Source organism: Microtus ochrogaster, chromosome 8, assembly GCF_000317375.1.
Source record: "Microtus ochrogaster isolate Prairie Vole_2 chromosome 8, MicOch1.0, whole genome shotgun sequence".
Classification (NCBI taxonomy): Eukaryota; Metazoa; Chordata; class Mammalia; order Rodentia; family Cricetidae; genus Microtus; species Microtus ochrogaster.
In genome coordinates, this window is record NC_022015.1 from 13,593,181 (window position 1) to 13,620,433 (window position 27,253).

The 27,253-nt window shown below is 47.2% G+C and overlaps 1 protein-coding gene across 1 annotated transcript in view; it reads left to right on the plus strand.

The window, feature by feature from the left end:
* Window positions 1–248: 248 nt before the first annotated feature.
* Window positions 249–27,253, plus strand: part of Gga2 (golgi associated, gamma adaptin ear containing, ARF binding protein 2) — a 37,608-nt gene continuing 10,603 nt past the window's right edge. Inside the window, exons 1-8 of the mRNA XM_005351134.3 lie at window positions 249–456; window positions 10,088–10,172; window positions 11,552–11,627; window positions 14,017–14,115; window positions 16,073–16,196; window positions 19,968–20,071; window positions 23,830–23,910; window positions 24,365–24,502. Coding sequence (XP_005351191.1) covers window positions 357–456; window positions 10,088–10,172; window positions 11,552–11,627; window positions 14,017–14,115; window positions 16,073–16,196; window positions 19,968–20,071; window positions 23,830–23,910; window positions 24,365–24,502 — 807 coding nt within the window. The 5' untranslated portion in view covers window positions 249–356. The remainder of the gene's footprint in view (window positions 457–10,087; window positions 10,173–11,551; window positions 11,628–14,016; window positions 14,116–16,072; window positions 16,197–19,967; window positions 20,072–23,829; window positions 23,911–24,364; window positions 24,503–27,253) is intronic.

A 27,253-nucleotide genomic window follows, 5' to 3' on the forward strand; every position in this document is an offset into this window, starting at 1 on the left:
ATAAAAATGCTGAAAGGCTCATTCTTTATCTGAAATTCAGATTAGCCAGGAGTACTTATCTGGGAACCTACGTCTGAACGGAGAGGGGAACAGTACCTTGCTAGCTTGGTTTTTGACCTTTCAAGTGGTCTTGCACAAAAAGACCTCGTGAATTGGAGGCGGCGCGGAGGAGCGGTATGGGGGCGGGGCTGGGGCTAGAAATGGGCGTGTCCAGTAGGGTCCCGCCCCCGTCACGTGCCTCTCTGTGCCTGCCGCGTCGGCAGCAGGAGAGAAGGCTAGAAGGCTAGGCGGCGGCGGCGGCTACAGCTGCAGGTTTTGGGCAGCTGTGTCTGTGGCTGCAGCACTGAGCTGGGCAGATGGCAGCGACGGCAGTGGCGGCGGGGACTGGAGCCCCGGCGGGGACCGAGTCGGCGGAGGGTGCCCCGGGGCCGGCGGCGGCGCTGGAGCTGTGGCTCAGTGAGTAGCATCGCGCCGCACGTGATCCCCCTTCCCGCCGCCCTGGTTGTCCTCCTCGGTGTGGAAGGGGTCTCTAGGAGCGTCCAGGGAATTCCGGGGACCGCAGACTACCCCACGACTCAGAGGCCCAGCGTCTCCACCTAACAGCTGGAGCACGAATGCCTAGTGGTCTCTTGTGCCAAGCACTGTGCAGAGGCGTTTCAGCCATTGTTAGTCTGGTCGCAGACCCTGGAGGAATCAGCATTTACTAACCCCAGACTCGAGTGTGCAGACTGCGCAGCTTCTTTGCATATCCTTGAGTCTAAGAGCTCTTGTGGCTGCTGCCTTTAAGAGCAAAACCAGCCTTTATGCCTCGGTACGTGTTTACTCTGGCCAGACTTAATTGTTTCTTGTCCTAGCTTCATGGTGGTCCCTAGAGATGGGGTTCTTATGGTTCTCGCTTAATATGAGGAATTGAGGTTCAGAAAGGATAAAGAATCCACCCCTTGTGTGGGCTCCTCTGCGTTCTGGGTGCACTGCGATGGTAACACTGGGGCAGTGCTCACAAAGACATTTTCATTGGGTACGAGAACCGAACCTCGTTACCAGAAGCTGGAGGAGGGGAGCTAGTAGGGGATGTTTTGTTTACCTGGGTCATAGCTTGTATACAGTGTTTGTGTGGACAATGGAGGAGGCCATATTCTAGACAGGAAACTGCAAAAACTCAGGAGGAGAATGTAGAACATTCTGGGAGCGAGCAGGCCTGTTGGCTGGGAGTGCAGAGCTTAAAGAGCAAGGAATACAGACAAGATAACCCAGGCTAATTTGCTTATGGGAGTAAGAAGAGCATGGATGGCTTTGTATGCTGTAGAAGGAACGGTATTATTTAAAAAAAATATTTTTATTACATTTTGTGTATTTGGGGTGGGGCATGCTGTTCCCAGATTATGGAGGTCAGAGAACTGAGGAGGGGGAACGGTTTATTCCCTTAGACTCTTTTGTGGGTCCTAGGACTTGAACTCAGGTCAGAAGACTTGGTTGCAGGAATTTTTATCTTCAGAGTTGTTGCAGGCCCAGAATTTTATATTTTAACGGATGGGGGAAGCTGTTGGAGATAATCTGATCCAGTTGGCCTAAGAAAGGCCCCACATGCGATCCTACAGGATGAATTGGTTGAGGGTGGTGGTGGTGGTGCAATAGGGCTGATTGACAGTGGGGATCAAGAGGATAGGGATCAACTGAGCCTACCAGAAGGGTTTAATGTAAACACAGATGCATGTGCATTGCTTTGATTAAATAAAAGCTTGGAGCCGGACGGTGGTGGTGCACGCCTTTAATCCCAGCACTTGGGAGGCAGAGGCAGGTGGATCTCTGTAAATTCGAGGCCAGCCTGGTCTACAAGAGCTAGTTCCAGGACAGCCAGCAGTACATAGTGAGGCCCTCTCTAGGAAGAAATAAAACAAAATAAACAACAAAAGACTAAAAAAAAAAACCATCAATAAACAAAATCCAGAATGGATTAGCCAACAGCATAGACAGCCTTCCTGTAGGGTACACGGATGGGCTCAGGAGACGAAGAATGGAAAGGATCTCTGGTTTCAGGAGTCAGAAGTAATTATGGATGCCCTACTGTGAGGAGGAGGGATTATGTATTGTGAAGTTTGCAGGGTATTCAGGAAGAGGCTCTGTGAGCCTTCAGTGGGCTCCAGGGAGGGTAAGAGCGGGAGATGTGGTTTGGAGTCAGGCTGCTGTTTTTTTTTTTTTTTTTTTTTTTTGTGTGTGTGTGTGTGAAGAACACAGCTTGAGCTTGGGCAGCCTCCATATTTCCGAAGCAGACAAGACCAGTAGCCTGAAGGCACAGAAGCAAACCTGGAAAGCTGGGCTGGAGAGAGCCTCAGAATGAGGGGTGTGGCCCATAGCTGCTTCAAAATGGAGACTGGAGGGAGGGGAACTTTGAGTCTGGTAAAAGGTTATTGAAAGCGCATTGAGTAACATGGTGGGAACAGGTTTGTGAAGTGGTGAGAACAGCAGGCTTAGATTCGAGTTGGAGGAAAACATGTACGCCGGGTAGGGTAAGAGCCAGCTGCTAGTGGATATTTCAGGAAGCCTGTCTGAGGACTCGGCTCTCCAGCGCTAGCCAGGTAGCAGCGATTCACAATGTTCCTAGATCCTCTGCTTTTTCTGAGAGGGCTAGAATCAACTTTTTTATGAGGAATTCCTTAAGTTTCTTCAAAAGTTGGCAACTACTCTAAAAGAAACGTGTTGAAGGGCAGTGGGGTAATCTGTAGGGTGGGTGTGTAAATGTTTTCTTTTTATGGTGCGTGGCTGTGAAAGGAAGGGGAGGAGACATCCGGTGGGAATTTGAGAATAATGGAGAGGGCCCGTGAGCCCCTCTTTCTGTGGAGTTCCTTTTGGTAGCTCTCCTTGGCTTCTAGGACCATGTTCGGTCACTGTGGAGGGGCTTTAAGGTGTTGGAGCCCTTGGGAACCTGAATGGGAAGTGTGGGGCCAGGGTGTGGCTGTAGAGGGGAAGAACATGTGTCTTGGGGAGGTCTGGGGAAGGAGATAAAGGTGGTTGCACATGCAAACTAGTCACTCGTGCGCCAGTCCTTGTTACAGCCGTGGACTTGAGGAAGGTGCGGAAGTTCAGAAGTCCGAGGAGAAAACCACAACGTGAAGGTGCACAGCTGGCCTGCACGGTGTTGGGGACGGGCTATTAACTTCTGTGACTGACATCTTGCGCCTAAATTCCGAGTGTGGTAGACCATCCTGTGCAGTACTGAACATTTAAGTTCATCTTGACCTCCATTAGATGCCAATTACACACCTAACCTTGCCAGTCCGGACACCCCAAGGTGTCTCCAGACGTGTCCAATTTTTCAGCGTGGGGAGGGTTGGATCAGGGGCCGCCTGTCTGCCCACCTCCATTTCCCCTCTCAGTTGGGATGTTGAGTGCTCGTCAGTGAACAGCAGGGGCTGGGGACGGGGCTAGTGCTTAGTACACAAGTGTCACTACCTGAGCTGAGATCCCCGGGAACCACATAAAAGGTCAGGCATGACGACACACGTCTCAGCCATAGAGGGCAGAGACAGGCAGATCTCAGGGCCTTGCTGCCCAGCCAGGCTAGGCAAACCAGAGAGCTCCAGTTTCAAAGAGAGACCTTATCGGAAAATAAAGAGTAAACGTAGAAAGGCGATGGAGAAGATACCTCAGCATTAACCTCTGCCTTCCACAAGTATTTACAGAGGAGAGAGAGAGCGTGTACGCATGGAGACAGTGCTGCGGTCTAACGCAGGAGTGCTGGGGATGGAGGACCGGTGGAATGATGTAGAGACAAGAGCTGGAGGAGGGCGAGGTGCGGTCAGGACAGGTGTTGCGGAGGATGCCCCACCTGTCTTGACAAGAGGGGAAAGAAAACCATTGGTGGATCTTCCCTTTATCTTCTCCTTAGGGTTGCTGGAGTATCAAAAACGTTAGTAAATTTTCATGAAGTTTGTTTTCTTTTTTGAGACAGGTTCTCACTGTGTAGTCCTGGCTGTCCAGGAACTGGATCTGTAGCCCAGAGAGCTGCTTGCCTCTGCCTCCCGAGTTGGGGATTAAAGACCACTACCTAGCTTCACATTTTTATAAAGTTCTTAAATAGTGCCTTAATATAGTGTATAAAGTGAAAGACCCCTGGTGTGGGGAGACTCTCACTCAAGTCTCGGGATAACACGACCCCCCCCAACCAGTAACTCATGAGAGAACGTCCTTGCTGCAATCACCCGAGGTTTATTGACAGGTACCAGTGCACTGGGGCGGAGACTCATAACCCACGCAGGGGAGGAGTTCGACTCCAAGTAACTGGGAGAAGGGGTTTTAAGGGAAGAAACCACAGCCCAGAAATCCAAAGGGGTAGGGAGGGCATCATAAAAAATTCCAAAAATACCAATGATAATCACAAGGGGGCAACTCCCTGTTTCTCAAGATTATTCTCAAGATTACAATCTAACTTTATCTTCAGCTAGTTCTTGAAACTGAACTGGCTAATCCTAGATTTCTGATTCTTCCCTCCCTGCTTAGAATTTTGGCTCTATTTTTTCCTGCTGGGGGGGGGGGTCTGGATTTATCCAGGTCTTTCAAAAGTACCCAATAAACTAGGTTATGGAATGAAAGAAAGGCTTCGAATAGGTGTGTCCCCAACCCCAAAGCTCCACGCTGTCCCTGAGATTTTGTTTATTTTCTTGGATTTGTTCATTTCTCTGCTCCCTGCTATACTCGGGACAGGAATGAGTCAGGAGTCATTTCACCATGATTTTCAAACGTACGGTTCTGTTTGTGGGCTTCTGGCTTGGCTTGTGTCTATCTTGGAATCTGGGTGACCAAGAAGATGAAGTAGGAAGAGTACCAGATCAGTAGAACGCGAGAGGATGGAGAGGAGACCCTGCTGAACTTCAGACTGGAGAAGGGATAGTTCACCAAAGGAACACGAAGCAGCTGCTTCTGAAACTATGCTCTAAAAAAATACAAAAAGCTGGCGGTGGTCTTTAATCCCAGCACTCAAGAGGCAGAGGCAGGTGGATGGATCTCTGTGAGTTTGAGGCCAGCCTGGTCTACGGAGTGAGTTCCAGGACAGCCAGGACTGTAACACAGAAAAACCTTGTCTTGAAAATAAAAACAAAACAAAAAATTAATTTTTTAATATTTATTTATTTTATATATATACACAGGTCCACTTTAGTTTCCTCTCTCCACCATGCAGGACCTGGGGACGGAACTCAGGTGACCAGGGTTGGTGTCAAGGGCCTTTATACATCGAACCATCTCTCCTGCCCAGGGATTTTCTTTTGTTTGTTTTTTATTTTGTTTTGCTTTTTTTCTTTTTTTTCAACAGGGTCTTGCTATGTAGCCTGGGCTGGACTGATATTTAACTCAAGGTGGTCTCGAACTTATGGCAGTCCTCCTGTCTCAGCCTCCTGAAAGCTGGAGTTGCCGATTACCACACCATGCTAGCTAGTTCATTTATCATTATTCCATATGTCTCCATATATGTAGCATTGCCCCTAATAGAAAGCTTTGAGCGCCTCTGTGAGCACAGTGTAATCCAGTTAGTGGGTTCCTAGTGGGGTCTCAAGTGTTGCCAGTACTATGCTGTTTTTCAGGACACGTGGTCATCTCAGTCTCTGACTGTGGATTTTAACTCTGGTCTCGTAAAAATGAAGTGCAAAGTGGACCCCTTGTTCTTACTTCCGCCTGGACTTGCTCCCAAGCTACCGCCTGTCTTCCTTCCTGCTCTACTTTAATTCCACCCCTGGGGCTCTGGATTGCAGTCGACTTGTTTCTGAATCCAGAGCCCAGCGGCTCTCCTAGCCTGGAGTCCAGATTGCAGCATTCCTGCCGGTTCTGGCAGGTTTCCCTGTAAGGCTGAATTGAATGATTGGTTGATGGGCTGTAGGGCCCAGGTTTGTTGCCCTAGGGAAGAACTCCTTAGGCAGTGGGCACTGCTGGGAGGTTTAGTTGGGTTCCTTGAGGTGGCAGCTTCTAGCCTCCAGGCTCCTCTTTCAGGCACACTCTGCGCCTAGCGACGGAGTCATGACCCTGGTGATGGGTTGGCAGCTGTCTGAGATCATTTGGCTCCTCAGATGGTCACTGTAGGAGCCATTTCACTCACAGCTAGGATCGCCACGGGTAATACCTTTGACCCAGCGCTGAGCAGGAGCAGGCTTGTAGCCAATCTTAGGAACACTTCTTATTGATATCTGACAACAGTGTTATTGCTTGGCCTTTCCTTTCCAAGGACAGCCTCAGTGAGGAGCCTGCATGTCCCTTCTCAGGGCCCCGAGGACTGTGACAGTCACACAACAAAGAAGGGGTCCTGTCATGGTTTTGCTGTTCCCTTCTGTCCCCCTTCTGTCTTTGGTTTAGGTTTGTGTCAGACAGATCTCAGCAGCTGTGTTGCCAGGATCCCAGTTGCTGGGTCCTCTGGGGGGCATTTTCTCTGTGGCTGCCTGAGCCCTCCGAAATAGCTTGGGCAGTCAGGGATTAGGTGTTCAGAGGCATTTCAGAACTGAAATAGCCACTCTGTGGCGGCAGCTATGGCCCAGCCAGCTATCCTAGCCCCGCGCAGCAGACACGTTCATTCCTTCTTTAAGTGATTATCTGTGGCAGCCATGTTCTGGTGCCGGAGCAGGTATCGGTGAGAAACCCCCTCTTTCCTGCCCGGCCCTGCCTTTGTCAGGGATCCAAGCCATCCCACGAGGACTTGGAGCCAGGGTGACCTGGGACCTAACTTTTGTTTGTGTGGTTTTCTCGCTCTGTGCCTGGAACTGAGTCTCCTCAGCAGTAAAGGGTGAGGTGATAACATCAGTGCCAGCCCTTCTGAGTACTTTGTCATGCTGTCCTGCTTACCAGGCAGCTACAGAAAAAATGAAGGTGACAGCCATGACTTTGGGGCCTTAGTAACCCTTGAGTGGATCCTCGCCCCAAATCTAGCAGATAAAGAAGAAACATCTTACGCCAGTGGAGCCTTTGGCTGCTTCCTGTGGCTAAGGGTTTGGGAGCTCTCTAACTTCCTTTACCGCAGCGGACCCTGTCTGTGCTGGGATTCCTCTAGGAATCCTGCAGAAGGGAATGAACAAGGCTGGATTCTGCATGCTGGGCTCCGCTGCTCCTTTCCTTTGTCTCCAGATCTAAATTTCTTTGAGGTGTCAACCCTGACCTTGTGTTTTGAAGCTGAAGCTTACTTGGTGAATCACTTTCAGGTGATTCAGGCACTAAGCCTGAGAATCACTGCTAAAAAAATTTGCATAAAGATCTCCAGATGGTCCTTAGAATAACTAGGCAACTTGGTTTTTTTTTTTCAGATTTATTTTCTTTTTAATTTTGTGTATGTGTATTTGTACACATTAGTGCAGGTGTTCGAGGAAGTCAAAAGAGGGTGCCTGACCCCTGGAGCTGGACTTTCAGGCTGAGTGGCCCAGCGTGGGTACTGGGAACTGAATCCGGGTCCTTGAGTTCACTACGTGCTCTTAACCACTGAGCCATCACTCCAGCCCCAAGGTTTACAATTAAAACAGTTGTTACATTTTATTTTGTTAATTTTTAAGTTACGTGTCTGTGTGCCACTGTGTAGGTACCCCAGGAAGCCAGAAGATGGCATTGGATCCCTGTGAAACTGGAATAATAGATAGTTATGAGCCACCCAACATGGAGGCTGGGAACTGAACTCAGGTCCTCGGCAAGAGCAGTACCCACCCCTAAACCCCAATCTGTCTCTCCAGCCACATGTTACTTATTTTGTTATGTTCAGGTGTGTACTGAAGTCAATTATCTCTTCACTGTGTGGGCCCCAGGGCTCAAACTGAGGTTGTCAGGTTTGGTGGCAGTTGCTTGGCCAGCTGAGCCATCTCACCAACTATCAACAGACTTTGGAAGGTAATCTTTTGTTTTGTTTTAAGGTTTATTGGGGTAATCTTTTGGTTTGGTTTGTTTTTTGAGATAGGGTTTCTCTGTGCAACACTGGTTGTCCTGGAACTCACTCTATGGACCAGGCTGGCCCCGAATTTATAGAGATCCACCTGCCTCTGCCTCCTGGGTGCTGGGATTAAAGGTGTAAGCCACTACCGCCTGACTTATTGGGGTAATCTTTATGGGAAGTTACTTCATGCTTAGTCAGGGAATATCTGTATTTTGCACCTCTTTGGAAAAGAAAGCCTTGTGCTAAGCACTATAGGAGAAATGTGGCATCTGGCTTCAAGGGTTTTAATCCCTGTAGGTACAATAAGGCATATGTATGATTTTTATAGGAAAGGGCAGAGAGTACTTAGAATTAAATAATTATTGATTATTTCCTCTGTGCTGGCACTTTAGACACACTTTCCCTAAATCACATGACAATTGAAAATACTATATTCCTAGCTGGGTACGGTAGCGAGCACATCTTTAATCCCAGCACTTGGGAGGCAGAGGCCGGCAGATCTCAGCGTTCAAGGCCAGCCTGGTCTACAGAGCTAGTTCCTGGGCAGCTGGGTCTATGCAGAGAAACCCTGTCTTGAAAAAACCAAGAACAAAGTTATATTCCTTATTTTATGATTGAAGCAGAGTAAGAGAGTTCGAGGACATTAATTGATGCTTGTGATTATTTAGAGTAGAGCATCAAGTGGTGGTTGGAGAGAAATGGGTTAAAATACCAGTCTGCGCCTGCAATTGAGAAGTTGAGACCCTGGAGTTGGGGACCAGCCTAGGCAAAATAGTGAAACCCTGTGGGAAAAAAAAAGTTTTGGGGAGAGAGGCATCATATCTTTTGTATGGTGGGAGTTAAAGATCAAGGAATTTTAAATTTTTCTTATTTATCTTTTTACTTTTGTGATCCTGGAGCTTCACATATCCTCGGCACGTGCTGTGCACCTGAGTTCCACTCCAGCTCCCAAGGCAGCCATTAGGAAAGGGTAGTGTTTGGATTGTGATCTGATTGGCAGATAGGGGTCTGTAAGATAAGGCCCTGTGTGTGTGGATGTTGGGGTGGGGGAGCTTTGTGTTTCGGATGCAGTCCTTTGATTCTCACGTGACCTCCATGGGACAGGAATATGACTGTAGTGAGAAGTAGTTTAGGCTGACTTAGGTTGAGGATGGAGTCCTGGACAGATCAGGACAGAGGAGACGTGGTCCTGGAGCGGCATGCGGAGGGGACTTTTTTCTAGCAGAAGGAATTCTGCTAAGTCTTTAAAATTTTTCTAAATTATATTTTAGGGTGCGTGCGCGTACCCCCTCACACACACACGTGTGTGTGTATGTATGTGTGTGTGCGTGTTTCACTACAGTGCAAAAGTGAAAGTCAGAGAATAACTTTTTTTTTTTAATTTATTTATTATGTATACAACTTTCTGCCTCCACAGGCCAGAGGAGGGCACCAGATCTCTTTACAGATGGTTTTGGAGCCACCATGTGGTTGCTGGGAATTGAACTCAGGACCTCCGGAAGAGCAGACAGTGCTCTTAACCTCTGAGCCATCTCTCCAGCCCCAGAGAATAACTTTTTGGAGTCCGTTCTTTCCTTCCACCGGGTGGGGTCAACTCAAGTCACTGAGCTTGGTGACAAGCGCCTTTACCCATGGACCCATCTCATTGGTCTCCTGGGGAGTCTTAAAGAGAGGGTAGGTGTCTGAGAGGAGGAAAAGACCGCTGGGGGAGAGAAACCATTACATCAAATTCATTCATCTATTCACCCCCCGAGAATAGATCTTCTCGGCCAGGACAAGGGTGGACAATCCAGAGCCTCGAGAATGTTGTAGGAAAAGCTACAGACTTCCTTGTGGCAGGCTACGGCCTCTCTTTTATGGGCTAAGAAGCTGACAGCTCCCAGGCGCCACCTCAGCCAGGATGGGGGCCGCTGACACTGGCACAAAGGAGGCACACACAGACCAACTTTGGCCCTAGAAATAGCCGCTCGTTTACTAATAACTTTTCTCAGTCATGCATCCAGCATAGCTTCAGAAAGGGCACAGCATTTTTGGCATGCACTGCCTGTGGTGGACAACACAGACATCAATCGGCCCTGCCCCTCTCAGCTACCTGCCCACTGGTCTGACTGTAGAGCTGTGACATCACAGCCTCTGCAGAAGGTACAGATTTCTTTTGTTATGCTTTCTTTAACTTGATTGTTGATTTCTTAACAGATAAAGCCACAGACCCAAGCGCGGTGGAGCAGGATTGGTCAGCTATCCAGAATTTCTGTGAGCAGGTGAACACCGACCCCAATGGGTAAGTTCCTGCAGAGATGTTCTCGACTTTGTGAGCATGAGACAGAGCTCAGACCCTTGGCTCCGGGGCCTGCAGCTGGGGATGCTTTCATTCTTTTTTTCTTCCACAATCTAATAATTGGTATTTTTTTTAAATCAATTTGTTTTGCGGCTGTTGTTTTTTTGTTTTTGTTTTTTGTTTGTTTTGTTTTGTTTTGTTTTGTTTGAGTCAGGGTCTCTCTATGAATCCCTGGCTGCCCTAGAGTTAGTTCTATGTGTAAACCATGCTGGCCTTGAACTCACGGAGCTCTGCCTGCCTCTGTCTCCAGAATACTGGGATTAAAGGTTCACCATACCATGACTGGCTACTTTTTAACTAAGATTTTTTTTAATTGTGTTATGTTATAAAATACACTTTGGATTAGGTTTCCCAATGATGGGAAACATACTGATGAATTAGTTATGATTAAAAAATTTAAGAACGCTGAGCAGTGGTGACGCATGCCTTTATTTAGTCCCAGCACTCAAGAGGCAGAGACAGGCAAATCTCTGTTAGTTCAAGGCCAGCCTGGTCTACAAAGAGAGTTCCAGGATAGCCAGCATTGTTACACAGAAAAACCCCATCTCAAAACAAAACAAAGAAATTAAGGAAGATTTATTTAAATGTATGTGTGTTTTGCCTGAATGTATGTAAATGCAACGCATGCATACCTGGGACCCAGAGACGAAGAGATCAGATTCCCTGGACTGGAGTTCTAGAAATGGTTGTGGGCTGCCATGTGGGTGCTGGGAACTGAACCCAGGCCCTTTGCATGCACCCCAAGTGCTTCTAACTGCTGAGCCATCTCCTGGCATCTTCCTATTATGATTTGTAAACCCTGTTTTATGTAGGAGAAGGAATGGCAAAGCTTTATTTTTTATTTGCAGTGATGAGCATTGGACTCGGGGCTTTCTGCATGCTAAGCAGACACTACCACTGAATCACAGTCTCCCTTCGAGATTCTTTGAAGTTATGCCCCTGCAGAGGAACTGGGAAGGAGTAGTTTACGCAGATGTTGACCTGCATAGGGCCGCATGGTCAGCTGACTGGAGTAGCCCAGGGCTTGTCCTCCTCCTGCTCTCTCTAGTGTTCACTGAGAAGCTGTCACTGGATGGATGGGGTCTTCGTTGCTCTGACCCCTGGCTGCCTGGCTGGCTGTTCTGGGGTGGCCAAGCACACGCTGACTCCAGTATTACACACGTACCTAGGGTGGGGGAGCCATTGTCTCACAAGTTCGTGCCTAAGCCCTGCCAGGGGGACCCCGTTCTGAAAGGGGGGCCACTTGAAGTGAGTGGGTACTGCTAGGTTGCTCAGGTGGTCTACCCCACCCAGAGTCCAGGTCTGTTTTGATTTTTCTTCAGGCCGACACATGCGCCCTGGCTGCTGGCCCACAAGATCCAATCTCCACAAGAGAAGGAAGCCCTTTACGCCCTGACGGTGAGTTGGCTGGCCACTCAGCCCACACATTCCTGTCACAACTCTAGAAAAAGCACTGAGTTCACCAGACTGGTTCTCCTTTCCAGGCATTGACAACAGGCTAGGGGAATTCCCAGATGCTTACTAAGACAACACTGAGCCCACTTTGGGAAAAGGAAAGGAGGGGTTCACTTTCATTTGCCTCCCCAGATTGGCTCAGGGCTGGCAACCAACAGAGTGAACATAGATGAAAGATGGAGTTGGTGTGTGCTGTCCTGTGTACGGGACAGCTGCTGTGCAGGCCTCGCTCATGGTTGCTGTGCCCAAATTTGGGCAGTGTTATTGGAATTTTCATGTTCCCAAAAGAAACCTCAAGTCCAGATTTTAATATGAATTCTCTGAATATGTAGATATTGATGGAAACACTTAAAAAAAAGAGGGTTTACCTTTATGTGTAGGAGTGTTTTGCCTACATATAAGCATATGCACTATATCCATGCCTGGGTGCCCATGGAGGCACAAGATCATACATGTTTGCCTGGACCTGAAGTTGTAAACCCTCATGTGGGTGCTGGGAATTGAACCTGGCTCCTCAGCAAGAGGTCTTAACCACTGAGCCATCTCTCCAGCCTTCCCCCTTTAAATGAAGTATTTCTTATTTCTAGAATTGAAAATACAGGGTTGTTATCTGTAAAAGAAAGTCAGAGACTGGCTGTGTAATTCCAGCACTCGGGAGGTTAGGGCAGGAGAATCCCAGCTAGAGAGCAGCCTGGAGGAAAATTGCGGTGGTACAGACCTGTAATTCCAGCCTTCTAGAGACAGGGAAAGGGAGACTAGTCTGGGCTAGATAGAGAGTTCTAGGTAGCCCAGGGCTGTGACCTGAGGCTTTGTCTCTGATATAAACAGAGACTCATTTGTTATTAAATCATTGTGGGCGGGGCATGGTGATTTATTCCTTTAATCCCAGCCTTTGGGAGACAGAGGCAGGTAGACCTTTGAGTTTAAGGCTAACCTGGTCTACATATCAAGTTTCAGAACAGTTAGGGATATGTAATAGAGACCTGTCTCTAAAAAGAAATGAAAGAAAAAGCAAAAACTAGTCTGGGCTCAGGAATACAGTCCCAGCTTGCCTTTGGTTGCCAAGGGTAAGTGGAGCAAGCAGTTCTTAAGACACTGTGAGCCGGGTTTCTACCTGAGCAGGGGAAACCCTAGGCCAGTTTCACTTGCCCACAGAGTCATCCTAACACCCTGCTGAGCTTCTTTTGCACACCTACGTGTCTCGTCTAGGCAGAGGACATTGTTTTAAGACAGAATCTCATGTGTAGCCCCTCCTGGCTAGAGATTCAGCTGCTTCTGCTGGGGTTAAAGGTGTGTGTCACAAGTGACCACTGTTTGGTTTTGGCTTTTTAAAATACTTATTTTATGTGTATTGATATTTTGTCTGCATCATGCATGTTTGTACATCACATGTGTCACACGTGTGCCTGGTGCCTGGGGAGGCCAGAAGATGGTATCAGATCTCCTAGAACCGAAGTTACAAACAGTATTCAGCACCATAGGTACTGGGAATTGAGCTTGGAATTGAACTCAGGTCCTTTGGAAGGGCAGTTAGTGTTCCTCTTTCTTTCTTTCTTTCTTTCTTTCTTTCTTTCTTTCTTCCTTCCTTCCTTCCTTTCTTTCTTTTTCTTTTAAAGATTTATTTGTTTTATTTTATGCAAATGTATATTTTGCCTGCATGCACAGATATGTGCACCATGTGCATTCCCGGGGCCATGGGTCCCCTGGAACTGGAATTACAGGCAGTTGTGAGCTGCTATGTGGGTGCTGGGAATTGAATCTGGGTTCTCCAGAGGAGCAGCCAATGCTCTTAACTGCTGAGCCATCTCTCCACCCTGCAACTACTGTTCTTAACTGCTGCGCCTTCTCTCCAGCCCCATCATTACCCCCTCCCCCCATAGGGTTTCTCTGTGTAGCTCTGGCTGTCCTGGGACTTGCTTTGTAGACCAGGCTGTTTGTTGTTTTTTTGGTACAGGAACTCATGTAGCCCAAACTGACTTTGAAGTCAGCAATGTAGCTAAGGATGAATTTCAAAAATGTACCCTCCACCTATTTTCCCAGCTCTGGGATTACAGGTGTGCACACCCAGCTGTGCTGCTGGCGCTGGGACTGAGAGCTTCAGGGGTGTTATCAAAGGCTGCCAGCTGAACCACAGCCTCAGCCCAGCGTAGTTTGCTTGATCAGAAGATGCTTGCCTTCTCCTAAAGGCCATGGGTTTTGAGAAAGGCTTGAGGGAAAGTTAGTTCTGGTTCTACCTATCAGCAGCTGAGGTTTGTTAGCCTTGGGTTGAGCCTGTAATGCTTCGAGATAAGCCTCCAGTGCTGACTTTCCCTTCCGGGGACCCTGTCTGCAGGTTCTGGAGATGTGCATGAACCACTGTGGAGAGAAGTTCCACAACGAGGTGGCCAAGTTCCGCTTCCTGAATGAGTTGATCAAAGTATTGTCCCCAAAGGTAAGTGCCTGGACTTGGCATGTTCACTGTGTTGCCCCTGTACCCCACTTTCAGTCTTTGTCACCCTGCAGATGAGAGCAGGCCGATTCTTCCATAGAACCTGCCTGTGTGTTGGGAGCAAAGGCTACTCGTGCTAAAGCTGTCTCCTAGCCAACATCTGGAAGGACAGCCAGGCTCATAGCTGACCTCTGCCCCTCCAGAGTTAACATTTCTGTTTTTCCTTGAAAATGGCATCACCTAACCAGGCAGTGGTGGTGCATGCCTTTAATTCCAGCACTCAGGAGACAGGTAGGTGGATCTCTGTGAGTTCGAGGCTAGCCTGGTATACATCGTGAGTTCCAGGACAGTCAGGGCTACACAGAAAAACCCTGTCTTGAAAAACTAAAAACCAACCAAACCAAACAAACAAACAAAAACACAAACTAACAGACAAAATCCCCAAGATGGCGTCACCCATTTGTGAGCTGTGTGGCCTACAGGAGGTGAGAGACTAGCATGAGGCCCAGGTCTCCTGGTAGAGATGACGGAGTGATAGTGGGTGTGACTATTTGACTTGCTCTTGCCTTGTCCCCTGCTCCTATTCCTAGCCCTTGTCTTAAGCTATGTCACTCATGTCGTTGGCATATGAGTTCTTTCTTATATGGCACCTGTAGACCAAGTTTCCTTTGGGCCACCAGCTCACAAATAACAACATGGAGACTTATTATATTAATTATGAAGCATGGCCTTACCTGAGGCTTGTTCCTAACTAGTTCTTATAACTTAAATTAACCCATATCTTTTTAGTCTACATTCTTTTATGTGGCTTTTACCTTTACTCTGTACTGCCTATCCTGCTTTTCCGTGTCTGACTGGTGACTCTGTCTTTCTTTTACCTAAAGATCTCTCTTTGTCCAGAAATACCACCTATCTCTCCTGTCTAGCTGTTGGTCATTCGGCTTCTTGCTAGACCAATCACAACAATACACCTTCACAGTGTACAAATATGTCACAACAGGAGCCAGCCACGGCTCTCTCACACCTGGTGTACATCCTACAGTTTAGTTGAGCTCTGACCCTGTCTGGTCTTTTGTTTTGTTTTGAGACAGGGTCTCCCCTATAGCTCTGGCTGTCCTTGACCAGGCTGGCCTCAAACTCAAAGTGCTGGGATTAAAGGCATAAGCCTCCACTCCTGGCCCCTGTCTAGTTTTAAACACTCCCCACATCCTTCATATAAAAGGCTGAGTCCTACCTATACCACCTGTCTCAAGAGCCAATCACAAGCTTCGGGTGTCTTTGGGGTACTAATCATTGCACTATGCCAGTTGGGAGTTTTCAGGACTCCTTCCTTCCAGGTTCCAAAGTTCATTAGCACTCCCATAGAACACAGGAAAACACTGTATAATATAAATAAGAATAACCCATGGGGGGAGCTTCGTGTGGGAAAAGGCCTGTATACTTTGTTTTTGAGGTTTTTATTGTTGTGGGTTGTTGTTATTATTATTATTGTTTTTTGTTTTTCGAGACAGGGTCTCTTTGTAACTTTGGAGCCCATCCTGGAACTAGCTCTTGTAGACCAGGCTGGCCTCGAACTCACAGAGATCCTCTTGCTTCTGCCTCCCGAGTGCTGGGATTAAAGGCATGCGCCACCACCACCCGGCCTATTTTTTTAAGACAGGATTTTCCCTGTACTTCAGGCTGGCTTCAAACTTGTGACAATTCTCCTGCCTTGGTTTCCCAGCTATTGGGATTATAGCAATGTGCTCAGATCCATGATGAGCTTTGGTATTAATGGTGGGGCCTGGATTGTCTTGAATCCAGGAGAGGCTTTGGGGTCTGGTGCCAGGGAGCTTGTCCTCCGAGTGTGTCTCCTTTCCAATCCAGCTCACATCTGTACTTGCAAGCATCTCTTTGGGGGGAAATGCTGGCCACTTAACCCGAGTCCCTTCCAGCTCTCTAACTCTGCTGTTTACTTCAGTACCTAGGGGCCTGGGCCACAGAGAAGGTTAAAGGAAGAGTTATTGAAATCCTCTTCAGCTGGACGGTCTGGTTTCCAGAAGACATCAAGATCCGAGATGCCTATCAGATGCTGAAGAAGCAAGGTTTGACCTCAGTGTTCATGTCACCTGTCTTCACTGTAGTGCTTTGTTTCTGGTACAGGGTCTCCATAGCTTCGACTGGTCTGAAGCTCACTGTGTATGAGGGAGACCTTCCTCCTCCTCCTCCTGCCTTCTGTCATGTACTGCCACTATGCCTGTTTGTTTGTTTTTCAAGACAGGGTTTCTCTCTTTAATGGCCCTAGCTGTTCTGGAACTAGCTCTGTAGACCAGGCTGGCCTCGAACACACGGAGATCTGCCTGCCTCTGCCTCCTGAGTGCTGGGATTAAAGGCATGCATCCCCACTGCCCGACTTCTTTTGCTTTTTTTAATACAGTACTGGGGATTAAATTCAGGGTTTCATGCATAGGAGGCCAGGACTGTGCTATCTAAGATTCCCTTTATTGCTCAGGTTGGAGCTGGCAGCGTGGCTCAGCAGGTAAAGGTACTTGCGATCTCTGGAGCACACATGGCCCAGGAGAGAACCGATTTTTCCCAAGTTGTTTTCTGACTTTCACTTTTGCACTCTCCTCCCAATAAATAAATTAAAAAATAAATGTAAAAGGATCGTGCATACATAGCTCAGGCTGGCCTTTGACTCCTGATTCTCCTGCCTCGGCTTCTCAGGACTGGGATGATGCACAGTAGCCGAGCTGTGTTTACTGATCTGCCTCCCATTGCTCCTCCTCAGCACCGTCTTTCCTTAGATTTGGGTTAAGTGGTTGTTGGCTGTTGTTGGCCCATGATCCCAACTTGTAGCTTTAAGAACAGTTGTTAAATTGCAAGTTTTCAAGTATCTTGGGATTGCTGTTGTTATGGGAATTATATCTTTGCATGCTCTGTCTGGTTCTGGGATTCCTTTCGTGTCAGGCTCTCTGGAAGAAGGCTGAGCTCATCACTTACTGATTTCCCCTGCTGCATGCACTCAGCCTTTTGGGAGCTGCGTCAGAGGTCTTGCAGTCATCTCTGAGCCCTGGGGAGTCATGGAACTGCATATTATCAAAGAGTCCATGCCTTAGGACCAGGGTCTGGCCTGATTTTGTGCAGTTCTTGAATTCCTGAGGTGATATAAAGCCTTAATCAGATCCTGTGTATGTGCTGTGTGTTGTGGTTTTGTTTCTATCTGAAGAAGTGTTTTATTTTAGCTGGGTATTTTTACTTAGGTGGTACTTGCATAAGCTAGGCAAGCTCCCTACCAGTAAGCTATGTCTGGGAGTTTGTTGAAGGCTGGTAATGTTTAGTGAAATTGTTACTGGGGAAGCAGGGTCCCTTTTACGAGTTCTTAGTCTTGTAGATAAAATAGACTCAAAAGGAAACCGAAGACGTTTTAATGGAATTTGAGAGAAAAAGACAAACGGGTTGTGAGCAAGCTATGAATCTCCGCATCTGCAGCGGGGAGGAGGGACATGAAGAAAGGAAGACAGAAAGCTGTATGTATATTCTGAGTTATAAATTGAGGAAGCAGCAGGCAGGCCCTGCAGCCGTGGAGAGGGGTGACGGCCTTAGGATGATGTCTGAAAGGTGGCTTACTGGGTAACTGCTTGTGTACAAGCATGAGGGTGTGAGTTTGAATTCCCGGTGCCCCGGTACAAAATGGGTATGATGTGTGCACAGTCCCACAGAGGGGAATGATAGGAGAATTGCTGGCTGCCAGAGTACTCGGTTTTGTACAGACCCTATCTGAAGAGAACAAGGGCCAATTGTGATGGCACACTCTAATAGGATTTGCTGAAGGAGGTAGAGACAGGAGAATCAGAAGGTCAAGGCCAGAATATGCTACACATTTTCAAAAGGGCTGGAGAGATGGCTCAGTGGCTAAGAGCACTGGCTGCTCTTTGGAGGACCCTGGTTCAATTCCCAGCACCTACACGGCAGCTCATAACTGTAACTCCAGTTCCAGAGAATCCAATGCCCTCACATAGACATACATGCATGCAGAACACTGGTGCACAGAAAGTAAAAATAGATCTTTAAAAAAATTTAAAAACAGAATGCTGAAACACAATTGATCACAATACATATCTCTCTTTGATTTTTGAGAGTGTACACAAAGGCTTTTAAAGTTAAAACTCAGGCAGGGCAGTGGCCGCGCATGCCTTTAATCCTAGCACTCTACAGGCAGAGGTAGGCGGATCTCTTGAGACTTGAAGGTCAGCCTGGTCTACAGAGTGAGTTCCAGGCCAGCCAGGGCTACACAGAGAAACCTTGTTTTGAAAAACAAAGCAAAACAAAAAGTTAGAATTCAGAGCTATGAAGATAGCTTAGTGAAGATAGCTTAGTGGATAAAGAACTTGCTGTGCAAGTCTAAGGACCAGAGTTCAAATCTCCAAAACTCACATAGAAGTCGGATAGGCATGGTGACTACCTGTAAACCCAGCACTCAAAGTGACAGAAATTCCTAGGCAAGCAGTGTAGGTAGCCTGCTTGAGTGAGCTGACATCAGCTTCACGATTCTGCACAATGCATACAAATGTGCCCACACACACATGAACATTCACATACACTACACAAACACAAAATAAATAAAAACCAAACAAGTTAGAACTTAGGAGAAAGTATGCAAGCTTAGCAATGAGGATCTGCATGGAGGATGATTCTCTGGGGTATGTCAGGACAAAGCTCATGAAGAGAATGTGTTCTTACCATTGTTTTAACAGGCCATCAGGTGTATCATGTTTCTTGAAATTATAACTTTTTTGAGAGGTAGTTTCCTATCCAGGTGATAACAGTTATCCATTTGGATTAATTTTTATTTATTTATTTATTTTTATTTTATGTACACTGGTGTTTTGCCATGGGTGTCAGGTTTCCTGGAACTGGGGTTACAGACAGTTGTGAGCTGCCATGTGGGTGCTAGGAACTGAACCCGGGTCCTCTGGGAGAGCAGCCATTGCTCTTAACCAGTGAGCCATCCTAGTCCAGGGTTAACGCTTAAAGGAGGGAACAATAGAATGTCTTTGTGATCTAACAATGTTTTGGACAGTTTCAAATGTCAAAACTCCACCAGGGCCATTAGTGTGACTCAGGTTCTATTCTTTTGACCTAAATTTATGTGGTGGATTAAAAGAATTAAAGGAAAGCAGATATATAAAATAGCCTTGTTTACCTGGAGGAGATAGCTTCCTTTTTAACAAACTCCAGCAAAGCCTTGCTATCTCTACCTCCCTTGCTTTCACCCGGCATTTCACATTCTAAGGAGGGCCACAGTGGCGGTTTGGTTTGGTTGTTTTTCCTCCAGATTAAGGTGTTGGGCTGGTGAGATGGATAAGTGCACTTGTTGCCAAGGTTGATGGCCTGAGTTCAACTCCTGGAACCCATATGGTGGAAAGAGAGAACTGACTCCCACAAATTGTCTTCTGGTCTCCACATGTGTGCTGTGGATTGCATGTATTCCTGCCTAATAAAGGTTATTTAGGAGAAAAAAAAAGCCTGGGTAGTGGTGGTGCACGCCTTTCATCCCAACACTGGGGAGGCAGAGGCAGGTGGATCTCTGCATGTGAGGGCAGCCTCGTCTACAGATGAGTTCCAGGACAGCCAGAGAAACCATGTCTCAGAAACAAAACAAAACAAAACAAAACAAAAAAATCACAACAGAGCATCACCAGGAAAATGGGGGATGGACCAAAGCTACTGATGGGCAGGGCCTATCTTCAGGGAGCTCCAGTGCTGCTCAGGCCTAACCTGCTGCTTAGTAGGGTGTAGAGTTGTTAGGAATTAGGGACTTGTAGTTCTGTACCCTAATGTCAGCATCTTAACTCATGAATTTCACATTTTAGGAATAATAAAGCAAGATCCTAAACTACCGATGGATAAAATCTTACCCCCACCTTCTCCCTGGCCAAAGAGCTCCATCTTTGATGCCGATGAGGAAAAGTCAAAGGTAAAATTCCCTCCCTGACCCTGGACTTATGTGGAGCCTGACCGTCCTCTGAGAGTGTGTCGGGAAGAATAATGGCTTCCGTTCTTTCACACATGAGGTAGCAGGAAGTCTGGATAGTCCTATGGGCGGGCCACGTAATAAATGTCACGCCATGCGCCATCCTTCATCTGTATAAGGATTCCTGTTGGGGTGGGAGAGTCTGGGGCTGATGGCTCTGTTTCAGTAACGTGTGGAATTGGGGGTGGGGAGGAGTAGCAGATAGGAAAGGGGTGCAAGTTGGCATGGATCTTTTTTGGTTCCCATTGTCCATTCCCTGGAACCTTTTGGTTTGGTAGTCCTCATACAGATGGAAGGTAGGTAGTTAATGCTACGATGGTTTAAAAGAAAATGGCCCCACAGAGAGTGGCATATTTGGAGGAAGTGTGTCACTGTGGGAGGGCTCTGAGGTCTCGTCTATGCCCATTGAGACGGACTGCTTCCTATGTCTGTGAGATGTAGAGCTCTCAGCTACCTCTCCACCACCAGTCCACTTGAGTGCCGCCGTGTCCCACTGTGATGATAATGGACCAAACCCCTGAAGATGTAAGCCGGCCCCAACTAAGTGTTTTCCTGATAAAGAGTTGCCGTGGTTACTGTGTCTTCACAGCAGTAGAAACCCAAACTAAGACAGATGTTAAGCCAAGAACTAGAGAGGCTTTTGCATGAGCATAGCACTCATCTTAGTTAAGTTTTCTTTAAATGTTATTATTTTATGTGCATGAATGTTTTGCCTGCATGTATGTCTGTGCACCATGTATATTCTTGGTGCCCACAAGGCACAGAAGACTGGGACTGGAATTACAGACAGTTTCTAGCTACCATGTGGCTGCTCAGAATCCAAGCTGAATCCCATGCAAGGATTCAGTGCTCTTAACTGCTGACACAACTCTCCAGCTCGACATTGGTCAGTCCATGCCTTTTGGTTGGTAGGGTTTGGAGGCTCCGTGCTTGTGTTCCCTCTCAGCTAACCTTTCATAGTGTTTTGGGACAGGGTCTCACTCTGTATCTCTGGCTGTTCTGGAATTCACTAGAACAGAATGACCTTGAACTCACAGAGATCTGCCTGTCTTCGCTGCTAGGATTAAAGACTTGCCACTAAGCCTGGGTGTTACTTTTTTTTTTTTTTAAGATTTTTATTTTGCATGTAAATGCATTAACCACTGAGCCATCTCTCCAGCTCCCTTATCCACCCTTTTTTTTTTTTTTTGGTTTTTCGAGACAGGGTTTCTCTGTGGTTTTGGAGCCTGTCCTGGAACTAGCTCTTGTAGACCAGGCTGGTCTCGAACTCACAGAGATCCGCCTGCCTCTGCCTCCCAAGTGCTGGGATTAAAGGCGTGCGCCACCACTGCCCTGTTGTAATAGGAGCGGTGGGCTGTGTTCCTGCCTCCCCATCTCCTGGTCGCCTGGCTAGCTTATGCCCCGAAATAACAACACAGAAACTGTATTCTTTTAAACACTGCTTGGCCCATTAACTCTAGCCCTTACAGGCTAATTCTCATATCCCGATCAACCCACCTCTAATAATCTGTGTAACATCAGTCTTACAGGGAAAGACTCAGCATGTCTGACCTGGCAGCTTGCTTCATGGCGTCTGGCCCAGAGAGGGGAAGCATAGCATCTGAACTCACTTCCTCTTCCTCCCAGGATTCTGTTCTGTTTACTCCTCCCACCTATGTTTTAACCTATGAGGCCAAGTGGTTTCTTTATTACTTAACCAATGACCTTTCTCCATCACCGCCCGGCTCTTTTTTTTTTTTTTTAATTGGAAATAGGATCTCTGTAGTCTAAACTGTCTTTGAATTCTTGATCTCCACTAGTCCCAGCTTTTTTTTTTTTTTCCCTTGAGACAAGATCTCATATAGCTGGGGCTGACCTTAGGCTCCCCATCCTGTGCCATGCCTTGTATTCTGAGTTGCTGTTTACAAGTGTGCTGCTCTGCCCAGCTTCCTTTCTTTGACTCCTAAATGCTGTTTTGGTTGGTGTTGGCTGAGTGGGCAGGGTAGACTGCATTCATCTGTGGTTCTTCCCCTGCTGGTGCCTAGTGTTGCAGAGAGTGGGTGGACCTAGGGAGAGATGGCAGTACAGCTACCAAGAGAGATGGAACCTTCTTCCTGTAGGCGGACATGTTAGTTACGCTTCTCGTTGCTGTGACTAAGTACCCAGCAGAAACACCTTAAGGAAGAGGGTGTCTTTTGGCTCATGGTTTGGAGGTGCAGTCCATTCCAGAGGGATGGCATAGCAGCAGGCGTATGAGGCAGCTGGTCACGTTGTGTGTGCACTCAGGAAATGGAGAGAGATAAACGCTGGTTCCCATAAGGAATTCTCCTTTTTCCCTTTGTATTCTGCCTGGGACTCTAGCCCTTGGCCTGGTACTAGCTACACCCAGGTGGGTCTCCTCCCCTTCTCGGTTAAACTTCTCAGCTAACATCATCAAAGACTCTCCCAAGGCATGTTTCCTAGGTGGCTTCCAATACAGTAAAGCTGGCAGAGATTAGCCATCTGTGGGATAGTTTTATGTCAACTTTATACACGCTAAAGTCATCTGAGGTGGAGGAAGAAAATGCCTCTGTAAGATTAGGCTGTATGTGAACTTATAGAGCATTTTTTTAATTGGTGATTGATGGGAGAGGATCCAGCCCATTGTGGGTGGTGCCATGCCTGGACTGGTGGTCCTGGGTCCTATAAAAAAGCATTGAACAAGCCAGTAAGCTGCATCCTCCATGGCCTCTGCGTCAGCTCCTGCCTCCAGGTCCCTACCCTGTTTAAGTTCCTGTCCTGACTGCGTTTGATGATGAATTGTGATGTTGAAGCATAAGCTGAGTAAACCCTTTCCTCCCCATGTTTCTTTGGCCATGGTGTCTCATCACAGCAATAGGAACCATAACTAGGACACCATCACCCTGTCCAGCTTACACTGAGGGACTCTGGGTGCTGGGTGCCAGTTGTCTTGCTCAGCGTGGAGTTAAGTGGGAAACAAGACTTTGGCGGAAGTCTATCCCAGCTTCAGGCATGTGACCCAGGTCACCCTCAGTACTCCGAACATTTATTTGTTTATATTTTTCTTATGCTGCTGGGCTATGGAACCCAGGACTGTGTGTATGCTAGACAAGCGCTCTATAACTAAGGTGCACTCCTAGCCCCACTCTGGTCTTTTGAGTTGATAATTCTCTGTTCTGAAGCCTTCTTGTACTCCAAACAATCTCAACTTCCCTGGCTTCTATCCACTATGTGCAAGTAATACTGTCTTTCAGTTGTGGCATTTGAAAATGTCTCCCTCTTCTTCCTTCCCTCCCCCCATTCCCACAAGCCAGGGCTTTACTGTTTGCCTTTTGTTCTATAAGTAGAATGATACTGTCGACTCCCTTAGTTTGGTTTTAACTTTAGTTTTAGCATATAAAGTGATGGGTAGTCTGTTTCACGGATGTACCACAATGTGTGCATGTCATTGACCAATGAATATTTGGGTGATTTCAGACCATGATGATTACAAATATTATCCCCAGATGTCCTCTAGGGGCTATAGTCCTCCCATCTTCCACACAGTGGGAAACCCAGTAGTCTTTCTCGACAGTCCCAGTACCCACATTCCAGTGTCACTGTATGGCTTGGTAGGATAATGCATACTGTGTGGGGGCCATAGTCCTGCTAATTCTTCTGTTGCTGTGCTCCCGCTTGGCCGGGGAGAATCACAGCTTCACCTGCTCCTGTTTGCTCTTCAGCTTCTGACAAGACTTCTCAAGAGCAACCATCCTGAGGATCTTCAGGCTGCAAACCGGCTGATCAAGAACTTGGTCAAGGAGGTAAGCATTTTTGCAGTTGGCTCTGTAGAAGACTGGGCTGATGGGTTATGTCTATGTGTAAGGATATGAGGAAAAGCTGGCTTGGAGAAGAGATGTTCTCCTCGTCCTGAATGGGACCAGCAGGATGTTGACGAGCATCGTGACCCCTTGCCAAGTTTCCCAGCTTCTTTTGTCCATGGCACAAAGCGTTTGGGAATTTCTGTCCTTGTGACAAATGTTGGTGTTGACGGAGTTAGGTTCAGCAGTCTTTCTCCAGAACTGAGAATGCATGGACCGTGGAACAGAATCCGGTCTCCAGACTGGGTGTCATCTGCAGGAATTCTATGCAGCAGCCCTCACTCACTTCGTGTCCATGACTTCCTGAAGTCCTAGCATGCAGTGCCTTTGCCTTTCTGGTGTTCTGGAGTTACCCAGGTGACTTCTCTTCCTTCTGTCCTTTTTGTTTCCCTCAAAGGAACAAGAAAAATCTGAGAAGGTTTCCAAGCGAGTCAGCGCGGTGGAGGAAGTGCGGAGCCACGTGAAGGTGTTGCGGGAGATGCTGAGCATGTACCGCAGGCCAGGCCAGGCCCTGCCTGACCAGGAGGCCCTGCAGGTAGTCACTAGCTGTGATCTAAGGCTGCAGCTATTGTTATAAGCACAATGGATTCATTCCTATGGCTGCTGTCATGGTCAAGAGAGTGAAATCTCCTCTGTCCTTTGTCATCCCTCTCTTCCGTTCCTCCCTTCCCCCATCCCCACTGGCCACTGGTTTATTATTTACCTTTTATTCTGTAAGTCAAATGGCACTGTCTACCCCCTTAGTTTTAACTAATGTTTTAGTTTAGAGTACAGAGTGCCAGGTAGTCTTTAGCGTGTATGCACCACAGTATGTATGTGTGCCGTTGCTTGATGACTATTTGGGTGTTTGCAGACCATAATGATTACAAATTAACCTGCTATGTAAACAGTGTACATAATCCTACATGAACCTACATTTTTCCTGAGATGTCTAGGTGTGGGATTGCCAAGTAAATGATCAGTTAGTTAACTTTTTACAAAGCTGTCAGAGTATATTCCTAAGTGTTTGCACTATATTACAGTTCTTACAGCAGTAGATAACTCCAGTTCCTCCTTATCTCGTTTCCTCTCCAGTTCCTTCTTATCTTATTTCCTCTAAAAGCAGTATTTCTTTTTGATAACACCCTTGAGATAATTAACACATCATAATGGTAATTATTACTAGTATCTGATTTTAGACCACTCATCTCCCCTACTGAAAATCCTGTGTTTGTATTAAGCAAGTTTTAGTATCTGTCTGTCAGTCTACCTGTCTATCTGCCTGCCTGCCTGCCTGCCTGCCTGCCTGTCTGTCTGTCTGTCTGTCTATCTGTCTATCTATCTAATTTTTGGAACAGGCTTTCTCTATATAATTTTGGAACCTGTCCTGGAACTCATTTTTTAGTCCAGTCTGGTCTCGAACTCACAGAAATCCACCCTCCTTCCTCCCAAGTGCTGAGATTAAAGGTGTGTGCCAACAGTGCCCAGTACAAATTCAGAGTTTTTTTTTTTTAAGGATTTATTGTGGGTGCCTGTCATGTGCGTGGGTGCCCACGGAGGCCCGGAGAGGGTGGTGGGTTCCTTGGTGCTGCAGTTATAGACAGTTAGTGAGCTGCTGGACGTGGGTTTAAAGTAGCTGCACTGGTGTACAGCTTCCTCAGCAACTCAAGGATTCTAGGTCTGTACATGGTGCCAGCATTTGCTGTCACCTGTCTTCTTTGGTGGCAGCTCTCCATCTCCTTGAGACTTTGTTTCTGTGTTTCACATTCTGTCATGTGCTTTCCATGTGTGTTGCTTTTGTAGAGTGTCTGCTCAAATCTTTGCCCATTCCCTAACTGGCTTGTCTTAAATTACAAAGATGGTTTGTTTTGTTTTTGAGATAGATCGGCTGGCCTGGAACTTAGTGTATAAACCAGGCTGGCCTCATGCTTACCTCCCCCTACCTCCTGAGTGTTGGTATTAAGGTGCAAGCCACCACACTTGGGCTTAGAACAGTGCTTCTCAGCCTTTCTATTGCTGTGACCCTTTAATACAGTTCTTCATGCTATGGTGACCTCCAACCATAACATTTTCCTTGCTACTTCATAATTATAATTTTGCTACTGTTATGGATTGTAAACTCTGATATTCATGGTGGTCTTAGAAGACCCCTGAGAAAAGGTCATTCGACCCCCATAAAAGGTCGTGACCCATAGGTGGAGAAACCCTGCCTTAATGATTTTTTTGAATATGTCCAGACCCAAGTTCCTTTTCAGACTATTTATTCCCTTCAATCTAGGCTGTCCTTCCCCTGGCTTGACAAACTTCTTTTGAGGGACAGGATTTGTGTACTTGTGAATGTATTTTTTTTTTTTTTTGGTTTTTCGAGACAGGGTTTCTCTGTGGCTTTGGAGCCTGTCCTGGAACTAGCTCTGTAGACCAGGCTGGTCTCGAACTCACAGAGATCCGCCTGTCTCTGCCTCCCGAGTGCTGGGATTAAAGTCGTGCGCCACCACTGCCCGGCTTGTGAATGTGGTTTTGTGTGTGCATGTACACATATGCGCATGTTTGTGGGGATCAGGGGTCAGCATTCGGTGTCATTCCTCAGTTGCCATCTGCCTTGATTTTTGAGACAGGGTGACCTGGAGCTGAGCAGGTACTCCAGGTTGACTAGCCAGTGCTCTAGAGGTCCTCCTGCCTCCACCTCCCCTAGACTGAGATATAGACAAGGGCCACCACACCTGCCTTTTTTACATGGATTCTGGGGACCAATCTCAGGTCTTTCTTTTCTTTTTTTTCCTTTTCAATCTATTTAGTATGTATACAGTATTCTCAGTATTCTGTTTGCATGTATGCCTGCAGGCCAGAAGAGGGCACCAGATCTCATTACAGATGGTTGTGAGCCACCATGTGGTTGCTGGGAACTGAACTCAGGACCTTCAGAAGGGCAGGCAGTGCACTTAACCACTGCGCCATCTCCCCAGCCCCCCAATCTCAGGTCTTGTGAGACACTTTATTGCCTGGACTATCTTCCAGTTGTGAGGGATAAACATTTTGTGGGTTTTGTTGTTGTTTGGTTTGTTTGCTTGCCTTCTAGTGTCAGTGAAGTCCAGTGTGTCTCTTGTCCTGTAGATGACACCACCAGCTACCAGCTAGCTCTTAAGCCCAAGCCTAGGACAGAGAGCAGGTAGCAGGCAGAGAGGAGACCAGGGCGGGGCCTGTGGAGAGAGGGAACTGAGGGAGAGGATGTGAAGCTGCTGGGCTGTCCAGAGCTCACTCCTTTCTCTAGTGAGAAGAAAATGGCTTTGGGGGACCCTGTGGAGAATAT